The sequence below is a fragment of the Urtica dioica genome, chromosome 11 (assembly GCF_054948205.1).
Source record: "Urtica dioica subsp. dioica isolate 48M chromosome 11, U.dioica_male_clone48M_v1_H2, whole genome shotgun sequence".
In the NCBI taxonomy this organism is placed as follows: domain Eukaryota; kingdom Viridiplantae; phylum Streptophyta; class Magnoliopsida; order Rosales; family Urticaceae; genus Urtica; species Urtica dioica.
The window spans coordinates 7,461,924-7,474,740 of NC_142766.1; the positions used below are offsets into that span (position 1 = coordinate 7,461,924).

The 12,817-nt window shown below is 36.1% G+C and overlaps 3 protein-coding genes and 1 non-coding gene across 4 annotated transcripts; 2 read left to right on the top strand and 2 right to left on the bottom strand.

Annotated features, from left to right (window-relative positions):
* Positions 1 to 4,610: 4,610 nt before the first annotated feature.
* On the top strand, positions 4,611 to 5,190 carry LOC149380940 (uncharacterized). The gene is made up of 2 exons (XM_089601250.1): positions 4,611 to 5,021; positions 5,152 to 5,190. Exons 1-2 carry the CDS (start codon positions 4,611 to 4,613, stop codon positions 5,188 to 5,190), a joined length of 450 nt encoding a protein of 149 aa, XP_089457376.1.
* Positions 5,191 to 7,109: 1,919 nt separating this feature from the next.
* On the top strand, positions 7,110 to 9,709 carry REV7 (DNA-binding HORMA family protein). Its single transcript, XM_089629928.1, has 5 exons — positions 7,110 to 7,161; positions 7,243 to 7,323; positions 7,509 to 7,621; positions 8,440 to 8,629; positions 8,792 to 9,709. Exons 1-5 carry the CDS (start codon positions 7,131 to 7,133, stop codon positions 8,989 to 8,991), a joined length of 615 nt encoding a protein of 204 aa, XP_089486054.1. The 5' UTR covers positions 7,110 to 7,130; the 3' UTR covers positions 8,992 to 9,709.
* Positions 9,710 to 9,963: 254 nt separating this feature from the next.
* LOC149380942 (U1 spliceosomal RNA) lies at positions 9,964 to 10,127 on the bottom strand. Its single transcript, XR_016293976.1, has one exon. It is a non-coding gene; the product is annotated as a U1 spliceosomal RNA (small nuclear RNA).
* A 624-nt stretch (positions 10,128 to 10,751) lies between these two features.
* On the bottom strand, positions 10,752 to 12,817 carry LOC149380943 (uncharacterized). Its single transcript, XM_089600822.1, has one exon. It carries the CDS (start codon positions 12,669 to 12,671, stop codon positions 10,917 to 10,919), a length of 1,755 nt encoding a protein of 584 aa, XP_089456948.1. The 5' UTR covers positions 12,672 to 12,817; the 3' UTR covers positions 10,752 to 10,916.

The following is a 12,817-nucleotide window of genomic DNA, read 5'->3' on the forward strand; positions in this document are numbered from 1 at the left end:
ACAAAATTTTAAAGGGTATAAGAGTATTTTATATTATTCTAAATACTTTTAATAACATACATTATTTTATATTATACTATACCAATAACATACATTATTATACTATACCAATAACATACGTTATTTTGAGTATATGTTATTATATATATATATATATATATATATATATATATATATATATATATATTCTTGGAAAAACTATGTGGTATTAATATTACACGTAGATTTTATATGTTATTGTTTGATGTATAATACACTTTTGCAATTTAACATAACAATATTTATTATATTATAAATATAAGAAATTTTTTATACTTTCTATTTCTCTATATCTTTGTTTTTTAATTTCTTTTATCAAAATTTAACTTCAACTTTTACTTACCTAATTTTTTTTTTTCCCATAGTACTTCTACGAAATCTGACAGATAGGAAAACATGCAGTATAAATGCATTAACTCTAAAAAAGTTGGTAAAAGAGCAAAAGAAGAATCTTATGACGCAACTAATTCCGCCACCCAAAGGGAGTGATATATTGATAATTGCTGAATTCATAAATATGACAACGAAGGTATCACATAATTCTTCTTTGTCAACTACCAACTATGTGTTCAATTGCTATTTGTATATATTGTTTAAACAATTAAATGTTAACAAGAGGATAAATCGGGAAATTATTGGATCAAAGGAATTTTGACTAAATGTTAACAGGAGGATAAATCGGAAAATTATTGGATCAAAGCAACGACACTGGTCGAAAATTATGAGCAACGTTTCTACTACAAACACCACGTGTGAAAGAGTTTATTTGAAGTAGACAACCATCAAGTTCAAATTTCAAATATATATATGATATGATATTATTTTTTATTTCGTTGAATTTAAATAAATTTTTAAACGAAAAATCGTATATATAATCTCCCGATATAATATATATTAAGATCAATATATATTATGTTTACTTTATCATCAAGGAACAACAAAAAATAGTTTTTGAATTTGGTTATATATATTTCGTTAGTCCGACTAATATTTTGACTAAAAAGTCTCTCAGGTACCTAATTATAAATAGAAACACAGTCTCACGTAAACCTAAACAAACTCAACACAGTCATATAACGTACAATGATGGCTGTTAAGGATAACGAGAATCCGTGGGGCCGGGGGGTGGTTCCGAAGAAGAAGAGGGAGTGGCCGGGCGTTGCTGTGGCGGCGGCGGCGGCGGAGAGAAGTGACGCTCCGACGAAGAGAAGAAAAGCTGAAGCTCCGACTAGGAGTTGGCCGTACGGTCAAGCCCCGTACTTTACGGAGGATCAATTGACCAAGTTCCACTGCCTGGTCGAAGTAGCCGTTCGTGAGCGCGCCAAGGAAGAGGCCGAGAAGAACGCCGAGGCCGAGAAGACGAAGAAGAAGACGAAGAAGAGAAGACTGGCGGCTCCACCGCCGAAGAAGGAGAAGAAGAGAAGACAGGTGGCACCGCCGCCGAGGAGGAGGAGGAAGGGTCGGGAGAGGATTGTGGCGGAGTTACCGGAGGAGCTGATGGCGAGGCTGGAGGAGGCCAGGGGAGAAGGGTTCCAGATAGTGATGAACAAGCTGCTGACGAAGACGGACACGACGGATAGTGGTGGAGAGCGAGTAGGACGCCCTGCTGAGCCCGGCCGAGAAGGCCAGCCTCAAGGCCGGAAAGAGAGTGAAGGTGCTCGTGGCCGACTCCGAGTTGAGCATGAAGGACCTGGTGCTGACCAGGTGGATGATGGAAAACACGCCCGTGCTCAACCTCGTCGGCGACTGGAACACCATCTGCGTCTCTCATTCCCTCAAAGAAGCCCAATTTGTGCAGCTTTGGGGCTTCCGTCTCCCTAACGATAATAACAAGCTCGCTTTCGCAATTTTGATTTTTTTTTCTTTGCCACCCGATTTTGATTTTTTTTTTCGCTTCCAATTTTGATTTTTTTTTTACCTTCCAAACATCAATATACGTTGTATAATTTCTTCATGTATATTATAATCATAATTACTAATACTATATTATACTATATCAATAACATATATTATCCTTTATTTTTTTTCCGACCTTTAATTTTGTCTCCCTCTCATCAATATATTTTGTATATCTTTTTATTTATATTATTTTTTTTCTCCCTCTTTCATCAATATATTTTGTATAATTTTTTTTAATGTATATTATAATCATAATTACTAATACTATATTATACTATACCAATAACATACATTATTTTGAGTATATGTTATTATATATCTATAACATAGTTTATAAAGAGCAACTCCTCTCCCACATGCAGGGGCAGACCCACATAGTCAACGGGGGTGACCCGGGTCACTCCCACTTTTCATAAATTAATAATTTTTTAATTAGTTAAAAATTAAATATAAATAAAAAAATAATTATAGTACACTAATAAAAAGACCAAAAAAATCGGAGTCACTATTTAAATGAGAACAAACTCTATTCTTTGATTGTTTTGTTTATTCAGAATCAATTTCTTTTTAATCTTCCTGCGTCACACAACTCCCTCCCAACAGTGCGCTGCCCTTCTGAAGTCTGCGCCCTGTCCTTCTCTGTTCTCCTAAAGGCTGCCGCAAATCAGAGGTAATTCTTTTCTTTTACTCATTTAATTCTTTGTATATTATATTGCTTGATTAAAAAAAATAAAGAAAAGTCAATACTTCACACTTGCGTACACTACCAGGTGAAGCAATTCACTTTATTTTATCTATCCATCTATTGTACTTTTTTTGCTTTTTGGGTTGTTTGTTGAACAAATCAGTCACGCAAAGCAATTGCTTTTATGTATCCTGACATAATATTATTCTTTTTATTTCTCTTAGCTTCAAGCGAATTTGAGGATATGTACATGTGTATATTATTTTTGATTCAATATATTTTTTCTAATTCATTATTTTTTTTATTCAATATATATTTTTTTAATTCATTATTTTTTTTTCAGAAGAAAACACCCACAATTCATTCGTTCTTCAAAAGAAAAAAATATTGAATCTTCATCTTCAGATAGTCAATTACAGTCTGAGGATCATGCTTCAAAATTACAAAGAGTTGAAGTTGTTGCCGAATTTGATATCGATAAATTAGAACGTGATCCAGGTTTACGACCACAAATATGGAAGTATCCATTCGATAAGCGTGACGAAGTTCGAAGAGCTTATATTAAGAATGGACCATATTAGCCTATACTTTCTATGTATCCAAAATCAGGTGAAAAACATTCTCGAAGTTTTCAGCCATCTATGTTTACCCGCTTTTCACCATGGTTGGAATATTCTCCTGTAATAGATGCTATATTTTGTCTACCGTGCTTCTTATTTCATAAAGAAGATGGACCATCAGGATCCAATGCATTCACTGTTAATGGGTTTCGGACGTGGAGTAAAGTGGGAGGGAAAAATTGTTCACTGGTGGCACATGTTGGAAAGGATCATAATTCTCCTCATCAAAAGGCACAACATGCCTTGTCAGATCTCTTGAATCAGTCTGCTCATATTCCAAACAGGTTTGAGAATTTTATATCTCAAGATATAATAGATAATAGACTTTGTCTTAAAACCTCCATTTAAGTAGCTAAGTGGCTTGCATACCAGGCATGCGCATTTAGAGGTCATGATGAGTCTAGCACATCAAGAAATCGCGGAAACTTTTTAGAATTGTTGAGATATTCTGCAGCTTTAAATGATGATGTAGCAAACGTTTTGGATAAAGCTCCATGAAACGCATCGTATACATCACTGAAGATACAAAAGCAAATATTACATGTCTTGGCAAGTAAAGAAAAAAGTATATCCGAGAAGAGATTGATTGTGCGAAGTATTGTATAATTGTGGACGAAGCTAGAGATGAATCTAAAAGGGAGCAAATGTCACTTGTATTGAGATTTGTTGGCAAGGATGGTTGCATAAAAGAGCGCTTTTTTTGGTTTACTTCATGTCAAAGATACTAAAGCATTGACTTTAAAAGATGGTATTTTCTCGATGCTCACTCGTTATGGTCTTGATGTGCAATCTATACGAGGGCAAGGTTATGATGGTGCAAGTAACATGCGTGGAGAATGGAATGCTTTGCAAGCCTTAGTTTCAAATCAATGCCCGTATGCTTATTATGTTCATTGTTTTGCCCATCGCCTGCAATTATCACTAGTTGCGGCGTCCAAGGAAGTTTATCATGTGAGTTTTTTCTTTACTAAGCTTAATTTTATTGTCAATATTGTGAGTGCATCATGTAAGCGTAACGATCAACTTAAAGATGCTCATGCCTCAAATATTGCCTATTTGCTTAATATTGAGGAGCTTGAAAGTGGGAAAGGCCTTAACCAGATAGGTTCTTTGCAAAGGCCGGGTGATACACGTTGGACTTCTCACTTTAAATCAATTTCTAGTATGATTAAAATGTTTAGTGCAACATGTGAAGTGTTATTAAACATCATTGATGATGAAACTACTCATAACCAACGTGGTGAAGCAGGTTCAGCTTACGAGACAATGACTTCTTATTACTTTGTCTTCATTATGCATCTGATGAAAGAAATTCTAGAGATCACTAGCATGCTTTGCAGATTCAATCTCAAGATATTTTAAATGCAATGCAGCTTTTTTCATCAACTAAGTCACTCTTTCAGAAGCTTAGAGATGATGGATGGAGCAATTTGGTTGAAAAAGTGAGATCGTTTTGTGGAAGTGTCAATATAGAAGTGCCTAATTTTAGTGCTTTTCATGTTGCACGGAGGGGAATGGCTCGTGACATTACAGTGGAGCATTATTATAAAGCTGATATATTCTATACAGTGATAGACTCTCAGCTGCAAGAATTGAATAGCAGATTTAATGATAATACAGTGGAGTTGATGATTCTCAGTTCAGCTTTAGATCCGAAAGAGATGGGCGCATCATTAAGAGGTGATGATATATGTAAACTTGTGCTGAAATTTTACTCAGAAGATTTTGTGGAATATGAGATGACATTGTTGCAAATGGAGCTTCAATATTTTGATCAGGTTCGACAACTTCCAAATTTCATATCATTGACAACGATTTTTGATCTATGTCAATGATTGGTGAAAACAAGAAAATCGGAAATATTTTCTTTGGTGTATAAAGTGATAACTCTTATTCTCACACTTCCAGTTTCTACCGCTACTACTGAACGTTCTTTTTCAGCGATGAAGATAGTGAAGACTGCACTTCGTAACAAGATGGAAGATGATTTCTTGTTGGATTGTTTGCTCATTAATATTGAGAAAGAAATTGTTGAGATGTTTAGCATAGATTCAATAATAGATGATTTTCGTGATATGGAATCAAGACGCTCTTTATTTTAATTAAATTATGTATTAGGATACATTTTTTTATGATATTTAATTTACATAATTTTTTTTTCTTGGCCACCCTCAACTTCAATTCCTAGTTCCGCCCTGGCCCACATGCATCCTAGGGCCGTCACGTGGCCCCGCCTGACAGCGACACGTTGCGGGTTTTTTTTTTTGCCTTCTTTTTTTTTCCGGCCTTCAATTTTTTTTTTTTTCCATCTTTCATCATTATATTTTGTATCATTTTTTATGTATATTATAATCATATGAATTAATCCCATTTTTGCCCCCTGGACTCGTACATTGGTTACATTTCACCCTTGGAGTTGGAAATGTTGCAAAACTCAACTCATAACTCAAACACGTGTTACAAAGCCCCACTTTCGTCAGTATTTGGACGTTAAATTTCACGTTTTGATAACATGGCAAAATTTTAAAGGGTATAAGAGTATTTTATATTATTCTAAATACTTTTAATAACATACATTATTTTATATTATACTATACCAATAACATACATTATTATACTATATTATACTATACCAATAACATACGTTATTTTGAGTATGTGTTATTATATATATATATATATATATATATATATATATATATATTCTTGGAAAAACTATGTCGTATTAATATTACACGTATATTTTATATGTTATTGTTTGATGTATAATACACTTTTGCAATTTAACATAACAATATTTATTATATTATAAATATAAGAAATTTTTTTATACTTTCTATTTCTCTATATCTTTGTTTTTTTTAATTTCTTTTATCAAAATTTAACTTTAACTTTTACTTACCTAAAATTTCTTTTTCCCATAGTACTTCTACGAAATCTGACAGATAGGAAAACATGCAGTATTTTGAAAACCTTTGAATCATAAAAGATTTTTTTTTCTACCCTTTGTTATTTTTTAAACATCCTTGACAACGATTTTGCTAGATTTAATTTAATACAATTAAAAGTCTTCAACTTACCCTATTTTACTTATTTTTCTTTTTCACTTTTTAAAAGTAAATAAAAAAAATTGATGACTCGCGCATGGCGCGCTTTTTAAACTAGTGAGATATAAACACAACAGTGAAAAAAAATGTGATCACATAGATTGAGTTTATGAGTAGTAACGAGTTGTTCAAAATCTACAAAATATACATCATTCTAAGTATCTGCAATTTAATGTAAATTCTTATAAGAAGTATTGAAAATAATATTTTAATTTTGCATAGAAAATTAAATCATTATTATTTACTTTTATATTAAATTCACCAGCTATAATATAATATTTACACATACAAGTATAACATTACAATATAATAATACATCAATTTTTTTAATAATTTTTTCATGGACTAAGTAGGTAAAAGTTCAATTTGAGGGTCTTTCTAAAAAAAATTAGACAAATTTTTTAAATTAAATAAATGTCTAATTTTGTTTTTTTGTTTTAGCTTACATGTAGTTGAATATTTTTACTCAGCACCTTACGTATCTAAAGGTTTTCACCCGAGTCAAAATAATCATTTTGACGAGATTTCACATTGGTATTAATTTTTTTTTTTTAAAAAGGTCTAGATTAAGAATTATGCATATTTTAGACGAGGGATAATAAATATTTATTTAATTGATAAAATTGTGATGGTTAACTTTGGGACAAATTTATCCCTACTTGTTTTGTTCATTTTGAGCTCTCACGTTTTAATATTGCCAATTTCCACTCTCAAGACGTTTTCATTTGGCACTCTCCGTTCGTACGAAACGAACACTCTTTTACCAAGCTCTGCCGATAAATGGGCCGCAAAGATGATCAATCATCCCATGGTTTTGCCTCTCTCTCTCTGTTTTCGTTTTTCCATTTATTAAATGATTTGTGCTAAATTTAACGAAAACGAAATGGTTCAGGTGGGATAGCTCGGATTCTATTGGAATTATTGGAGGTTGCAATCTCGTCGATCGTTTTCCTTAAAGGGATTTACCCTTCTGGTTTGAACTTTGATCTCTTATACCACTTGTTGCCACTGATGTTTATTCATTTATTTATGTTTAGACCCAAGAAAGAAACACCATTTTCTCTAGTCTATAAACCCTTATAGGAACTGCTATTATATTTATTTATATGTGGAACTTTTTTATTGTTGGTTGTGAATTTGGAATTCTTGTATTAAAAGGTGCTTTTGAAAGGAGGAGATATATGAATTTGGTGGTTCAGAGGGCATATCATCCTGAGCTCAGAGATTATATATATACTTCTGTATCGCGACTTCTTCCTTTTATTGAAAAGGTTTGGTCTCCTTGTGTCGTGTTTTAAATTTTGTTTTTAATTTTCTTTTCGTTTTCATATAAATATCTTTTGCTTAGAGATACCATGAAACTGAAATCAGATTGTGAACAGTTTGATGATTGTATTAGGTTTGTACAATATTAAAATACAGGTTCTAACTTCTACTAGCTAAACGAACTGAGTAAGAAAATTGTTCCGTCCCAACCGGCTGCCAATGGAAATGACTTTGCGTTCCAGTATTGTTCACTAAAAAAAAAGAATAAAAAATAGAAAAAAGTCATTTATGGCCTCTGATATTCTAAAAGATATTAAAAAAAAAAAAAGTTTCTCGATCTGGAACAGAATTCCGTTCCGGCACTGTTCACAGAAGTGGAACCAACTGGAGTATTTCGGAACCGGGACAGGATTCCGGTTCCAATTTTTAGGCGAATCAGAACAAAATTCCGGTTTTGTTCCACTTCCAGTTGCCCTCGTTTAATGTTCTGCTGTTGAATGGGTTCTAGTAGGAAAAAAAAAAAAATCAAATCGGCATAGTGATTGAATGTCATAGTTGAAATTGGCAAAGTAGCCCTTTGTTATTTTTATTTTTTACATGGATTTGGTTGGTCTTTGCAAGAAAATGATTTAATGTTTGTAATATATATATATATATATATATATATTTTGGAATTAATTTTGCAACTGGGTTGGTAACTTGAAATTATTGATCATAAAATCATCTCATCACAACAAAAATGAGATTGCTTCTCCGTTTTCCAAGGAGTAGACTAACAATGGCATAAATCTCTTTAAATAGTTTTTATTTTCTTTCTCTTTAGGGCATGGTTGAAAGAGTAGCAGTTGTGTTCTTCGATGCAGCCCACGTCCCATTGGAAAGGTTTGTGTTCAAGCTCGCGCTGAACCAGTCGAACGACTTGAAGGTGGAAGAAGCCAATTTGGAGTTAGCTCTTCGGTCACTTCTCGTCAAGCTGTCGGTCTCGGAACCACTTACAAGAGCTTTGGCTCAAAGCAAGTCCAACTGCATTTTTCGCTTATGCTACAGCTATTCAACGTTTTCTATTTTCTTTCTTTTTGAACTCTCATTTGCTGTGCTGGGCTTTGCTTGGAATCACTTACTTAACGATATATGTTTCAGTTGTCATTTTATTCTCATTTTATTCTTTGTTGCAGATTGCAGCTGGGAAATAACTGGCTACTTCCGATCTCTTCCTGAGGCGGGCCCGAGTAAGGACTCGGATTTTTGGGTCCCGGCGGATACAAAGCAATGGGAACAACCTCCTTCAATAACTCCGATAAAGTCTATGAGCAGTGAACCTCTTTGTGTACAGCTTTACTTGGAGCATCCAAACCTAAATGAATCAAAGTCTTGAAAGAAGAAATAAATATTTGCAGACATACATCATAGGGATATATGTATATAGTAGTTTGCAAGTGCGGATATTGGTGGAAAATTTTCCATTCTGCAGCGAGTACATATTGCTTCATTTAATTGTTTTTCCTTCGATTTAGCATAATGTTAATTTGTTTACGAGTATCTATTTGCTTTTGCAACACCATGTTAACATATCGTGTTTGGGAAGCCATTATGAAGGCCTTTGCCAGCCAGATGAAGTCTATTTTCATGGCTTCAAGTTGACCAATACTCTATTGTAGGATAGAGAATCTTCTCGAAGGTATTTCACTTGACCAATACCATAACTTTTTTTAAAAACTTGTTTAGTTTTGTAGCGGTCAATTGTCAGTGAGTCAATCATATTGAGCTTAGCACTAATTTAAATAAATAAATGCCAAAAATATGTGCAAGCAGAGAATCTTATAGGGGCTAACTTATAATCACTGCTATTTCATAACCTCGGCTGTGTGTAACCAGAGAATCTTACGAAACAAAACCCGAACACGAAGGTTTGAATTTGACAATAATAACGCGATACGAAATGGTCGTGGAGGATATCAACCGATCCTGAGGCCCGCCAGGTTAGTGGTCAGGCCTTCATGGACAGAGCTTCAGAAATGGGTCCTCCGTGCTTCTGCTCCTACTTATAACTCATGGGTGGGAAAATATCTGCACGACGCTGGTTCCGTGGGACAGAGCTCAGTCTCTCTAGATGCAGATTGGTGGAGATAGTTGAGGACCAAGTCTGGCCAGGATTTTGACTATCTACATTTTGTTTTGCCGGATGTCTGAGCAGGTTATATGGTGCTTGCTTGTTAAAAATATTATTTCATTCTTATACGTTTAATAATTTATACAATAGAAACCAAACTGACAAGGAATAAACTCAAGAAAAAGATTAGGAATTAAGCGAGAGATACAAAAAAAAAAAATTAAGACTTAGAATTGGGTGGGGGCCGCGCGAACGCAGGCCCCCGCTGCCACAAATAACGACGTTGACTCTCCCTCAGAGGGGAGATCATAGCCCAACGCATCTCCTCAATGTGCAATGGAGACCATTGGCCCAGGCCATGAGCCTTCTTGATCGCTCATTGACCCCGCCCAGGTAAGTACCTTTCCCCTTCCACATCCTTCCTTACTTATACCCACTTCTCTTCCCTATTCTATCCCTTCCTTTCCCATGTGGGACAACTTCCACTACATCAACAACTTTGCTGCGAGTATTAAAGTCACTATTGAAACAACCATCAATGTCACTGATTTTCTTTAAAATGTATCAAAGTAAAAAACATAACAGGAAGCATGTGTCGTACAATGTAAAACTAATAAAAGATCTATCTATAAACATAAGCATATCTCATTATGCTAAAGCTCGATGCATATGTTTGGGTTTTTTTCTTCACCTTCACCTTCACTAGTTCATAGTTAATACTTAATAGTTAATACTCTCATTTGATAAAACTACAAGTACCATGATTCCATCATTTTAAAAGGTCAAACTTTGAACACTAACATTCACCAGCAAAACAGATTTTTGCAATAACATGGTCTTGCATTGCATCTTCACCGATCTTTACATTTTTTCGCGATTTAAATATCTGATAATTGGCCGATGGTTCTGTTTGAAACGTATATGCATACGATCATTGACAGTACCTACCAGAAGCGAGTAGTGTTGTTCATTTGTCAGGATTTGTATGTCCCATATTACTGGTTATACAGGACTGAATGTGCTATGTATAAGATCTAGTTTGCATTTGGAAGGGAGATACATACCCAGAATAGTGGGTCTTTATTTATACACAAGTTTTAGAGAATGGCAGTTGAAAAAACCATTACCCGAAGTATCATACATTAAGCAACTGTTTAGATTAAATATCACAATAAACACATGAATCCATCCTATTGAGCCACCAGTTTCAGAGAAGGATCTAACTTCCTGTCCAAAATTAGATCTACCAATGTTCTGTAAGTTAAATTATCCGCTGAGAAACCCTTACCGATCATTTCCTCAGTAAGCTTAACGGCTTTTGAAAACTCGTCATTATGGACAAACCCCCGAATCATGATGTTGTAAGTGATTCCATTTGGCGGGCATCCACTTTCCTCCATTACTCCGAACAAATGTAATGCTTCATCGACGAGTCCTCTTCTAATAAGCCCATCGATCATCATCGTAAGCGTTTCGACGTTGGGACTCAGGCCGTCCAAACGCAATCTCCTAAAGAGATTATTCGCACCTTTCAAATCCCCGACTTTACACAGAGCTCCGATGAGAGTGCCGTAGGTCACGACGTTGACCGGTAAATTCTTCTCTCTCATGCCCAAAAAAAGCTCCATCGCCTCTCCGAGCCGCTCGTTCTTGCAGAGACCTTCGAGCAAAATGGCGTATGTCTGAGCATTAGGATGTTGCCCACCAAGTTGCATCTCGTTGAGGAGGCTTTGAGCGTGTTGAGTTCTTCCCGACTCACAAAGCCCCTGAATGAGAGTGCTGTAAGTAACAACATCTGGATTAAATCCCTTTGCCGACATCTCATAGAAAAGGGTAAGCCCGTGCTCGATCTCGTTGTTTTTGCAATACCCGTTGATCAAAACGTTGAAACAATTCAGATTACAAGCACGACCTTCGCCGATCATGGCATCGAGCACTTTCCTGGCCTCGCTCGTCTCTCCTCTCGCACAATAACCACCCATCAGCGAAGTGTGTGTCACCACGTCGGGTTCGATGCCGTGTTGAGCCATGGTCTTCATAAGCTTCCGGGCTTGTACGACGATGCCCTTTTTGCAATGTCCGTCGATCAATATATTGAAAGTACGCACGTCGGGGGCGATCTGTCGGCTATCCATTTCGCCGAACAGCCTCATAGCTTCGTCCAGTTCGCCTGACCTGCACAGCCCACACATAAAGGTGTTGTAAGAGACAACATCTGGACCGATGCCTCGTCTTTTCATTTTCGCGAAGAGATCTCTCGCATCGGAAATCAATCCGTCTCTGCAAAGCCCATCTACGACGGTGCTGTACGACACTATGTTGGGCTTGCAGTGCTCGGTCTGTTCCATTATTCCCAACAGCTCAACAGCCTCGCTAGTGTTTCCATTCTTACAAAACCCGTTTAGCAAAGTGGTGTAAGTGATGAGATTTGGCTCGCAACCTTCGGCGACCATTTTATAGAAGAACTCCTTCGCCTCCTTGACCTTGTTCTCAAGCAGAAACCCTCTCACGAGAGTGGTCATGGTCACGGTGTCGGGTCTAAAGCCGAGTTTGGCGTACTTTGCGAGAACAGAAAAGCAAAATCGCGTGAGTTTCAACTGAAAGAAACAGTTAATCAAGATGCTGAGGCTATACGCGTCAGGCTTGACTCCGACGAGACACATCTTCTTGTCCAGAGAAACCACAAGTGAGAAACGCTTCATTTTGACGATTTGATTCAACAGCTGAGTGAAACGCACCACAGAAGGCAGAGGACTCATTCGGAGCATTCCGTCGAACGAGTCCAGAGCGTCTTTCAAATACCGCAAATCGTCTGTACGAGGATGATTATTTGGAGATGGCAGAGAATGTATTCGAGTGATCAAAGTCTTGAAGAGATTATGACGACAAAGCGTACCTCCATTGATATTGAAGCACCGAGAAGCCCTCCTCTGCAACCTTAACATTTCTCTCGCAGCTCGACGGAAGAAAAGGAAGCTGCCCTTGTTGTGTGTACCTCTCTCTCTCTCTTTCTCTCTCAATGAAGCTTTCCTTTTGACTTCAGTTCTGAAGACCTACCGGACCTTGAAAGTACTTTCTTCACTCACTGATT

Excerpts from the sequence above, each read along its gene's own strand:
- LOC149380940 (XM_089601250.1), top strand. The coding sequence starts at position 4,611 with ATGCAGCTTTTTTCATCAACTAAGTCACTCTTTCAGAAGCTTAGAGAT. Across the intron at positions 5,022-5,151 it reads AGCTTCAATATTTTGATCAG|TTTCTACCGCTACTACTGAA; the intron begins GTTCGACAACTT and ends TCACACTTCCAG.
- REV7 (XM_089629928.1), top strand. The coding sequence starts at position 7,131 with ATGGGCCGCAAAGATGATCAATCATCCCATG. Across the intron at positions 7,622-8,439 it reads TTCTTCCTTTTATTGAAAAG|GGCATGGTTGAAAGAGTAGC; the intron begins GTTTGGTCTCCT and ends CTTTCTCTTTAG. Across the intron at positions 8,630-8,791 it reads TACAAGAGCTTTGGCTCAAA|ATTGCAGCTGGGAAATAACT; the intron begins GCAAGTCCAACT and ends TCTTTGTTGCAG.
- LOC149380943 (XM_089600822.1), bottom strand. The coding sequence starts at position 12,671 with ATGTTAAGGTTGCAGAGGAGGGCTTCTCGGTGCTTCAATATCAATGGA.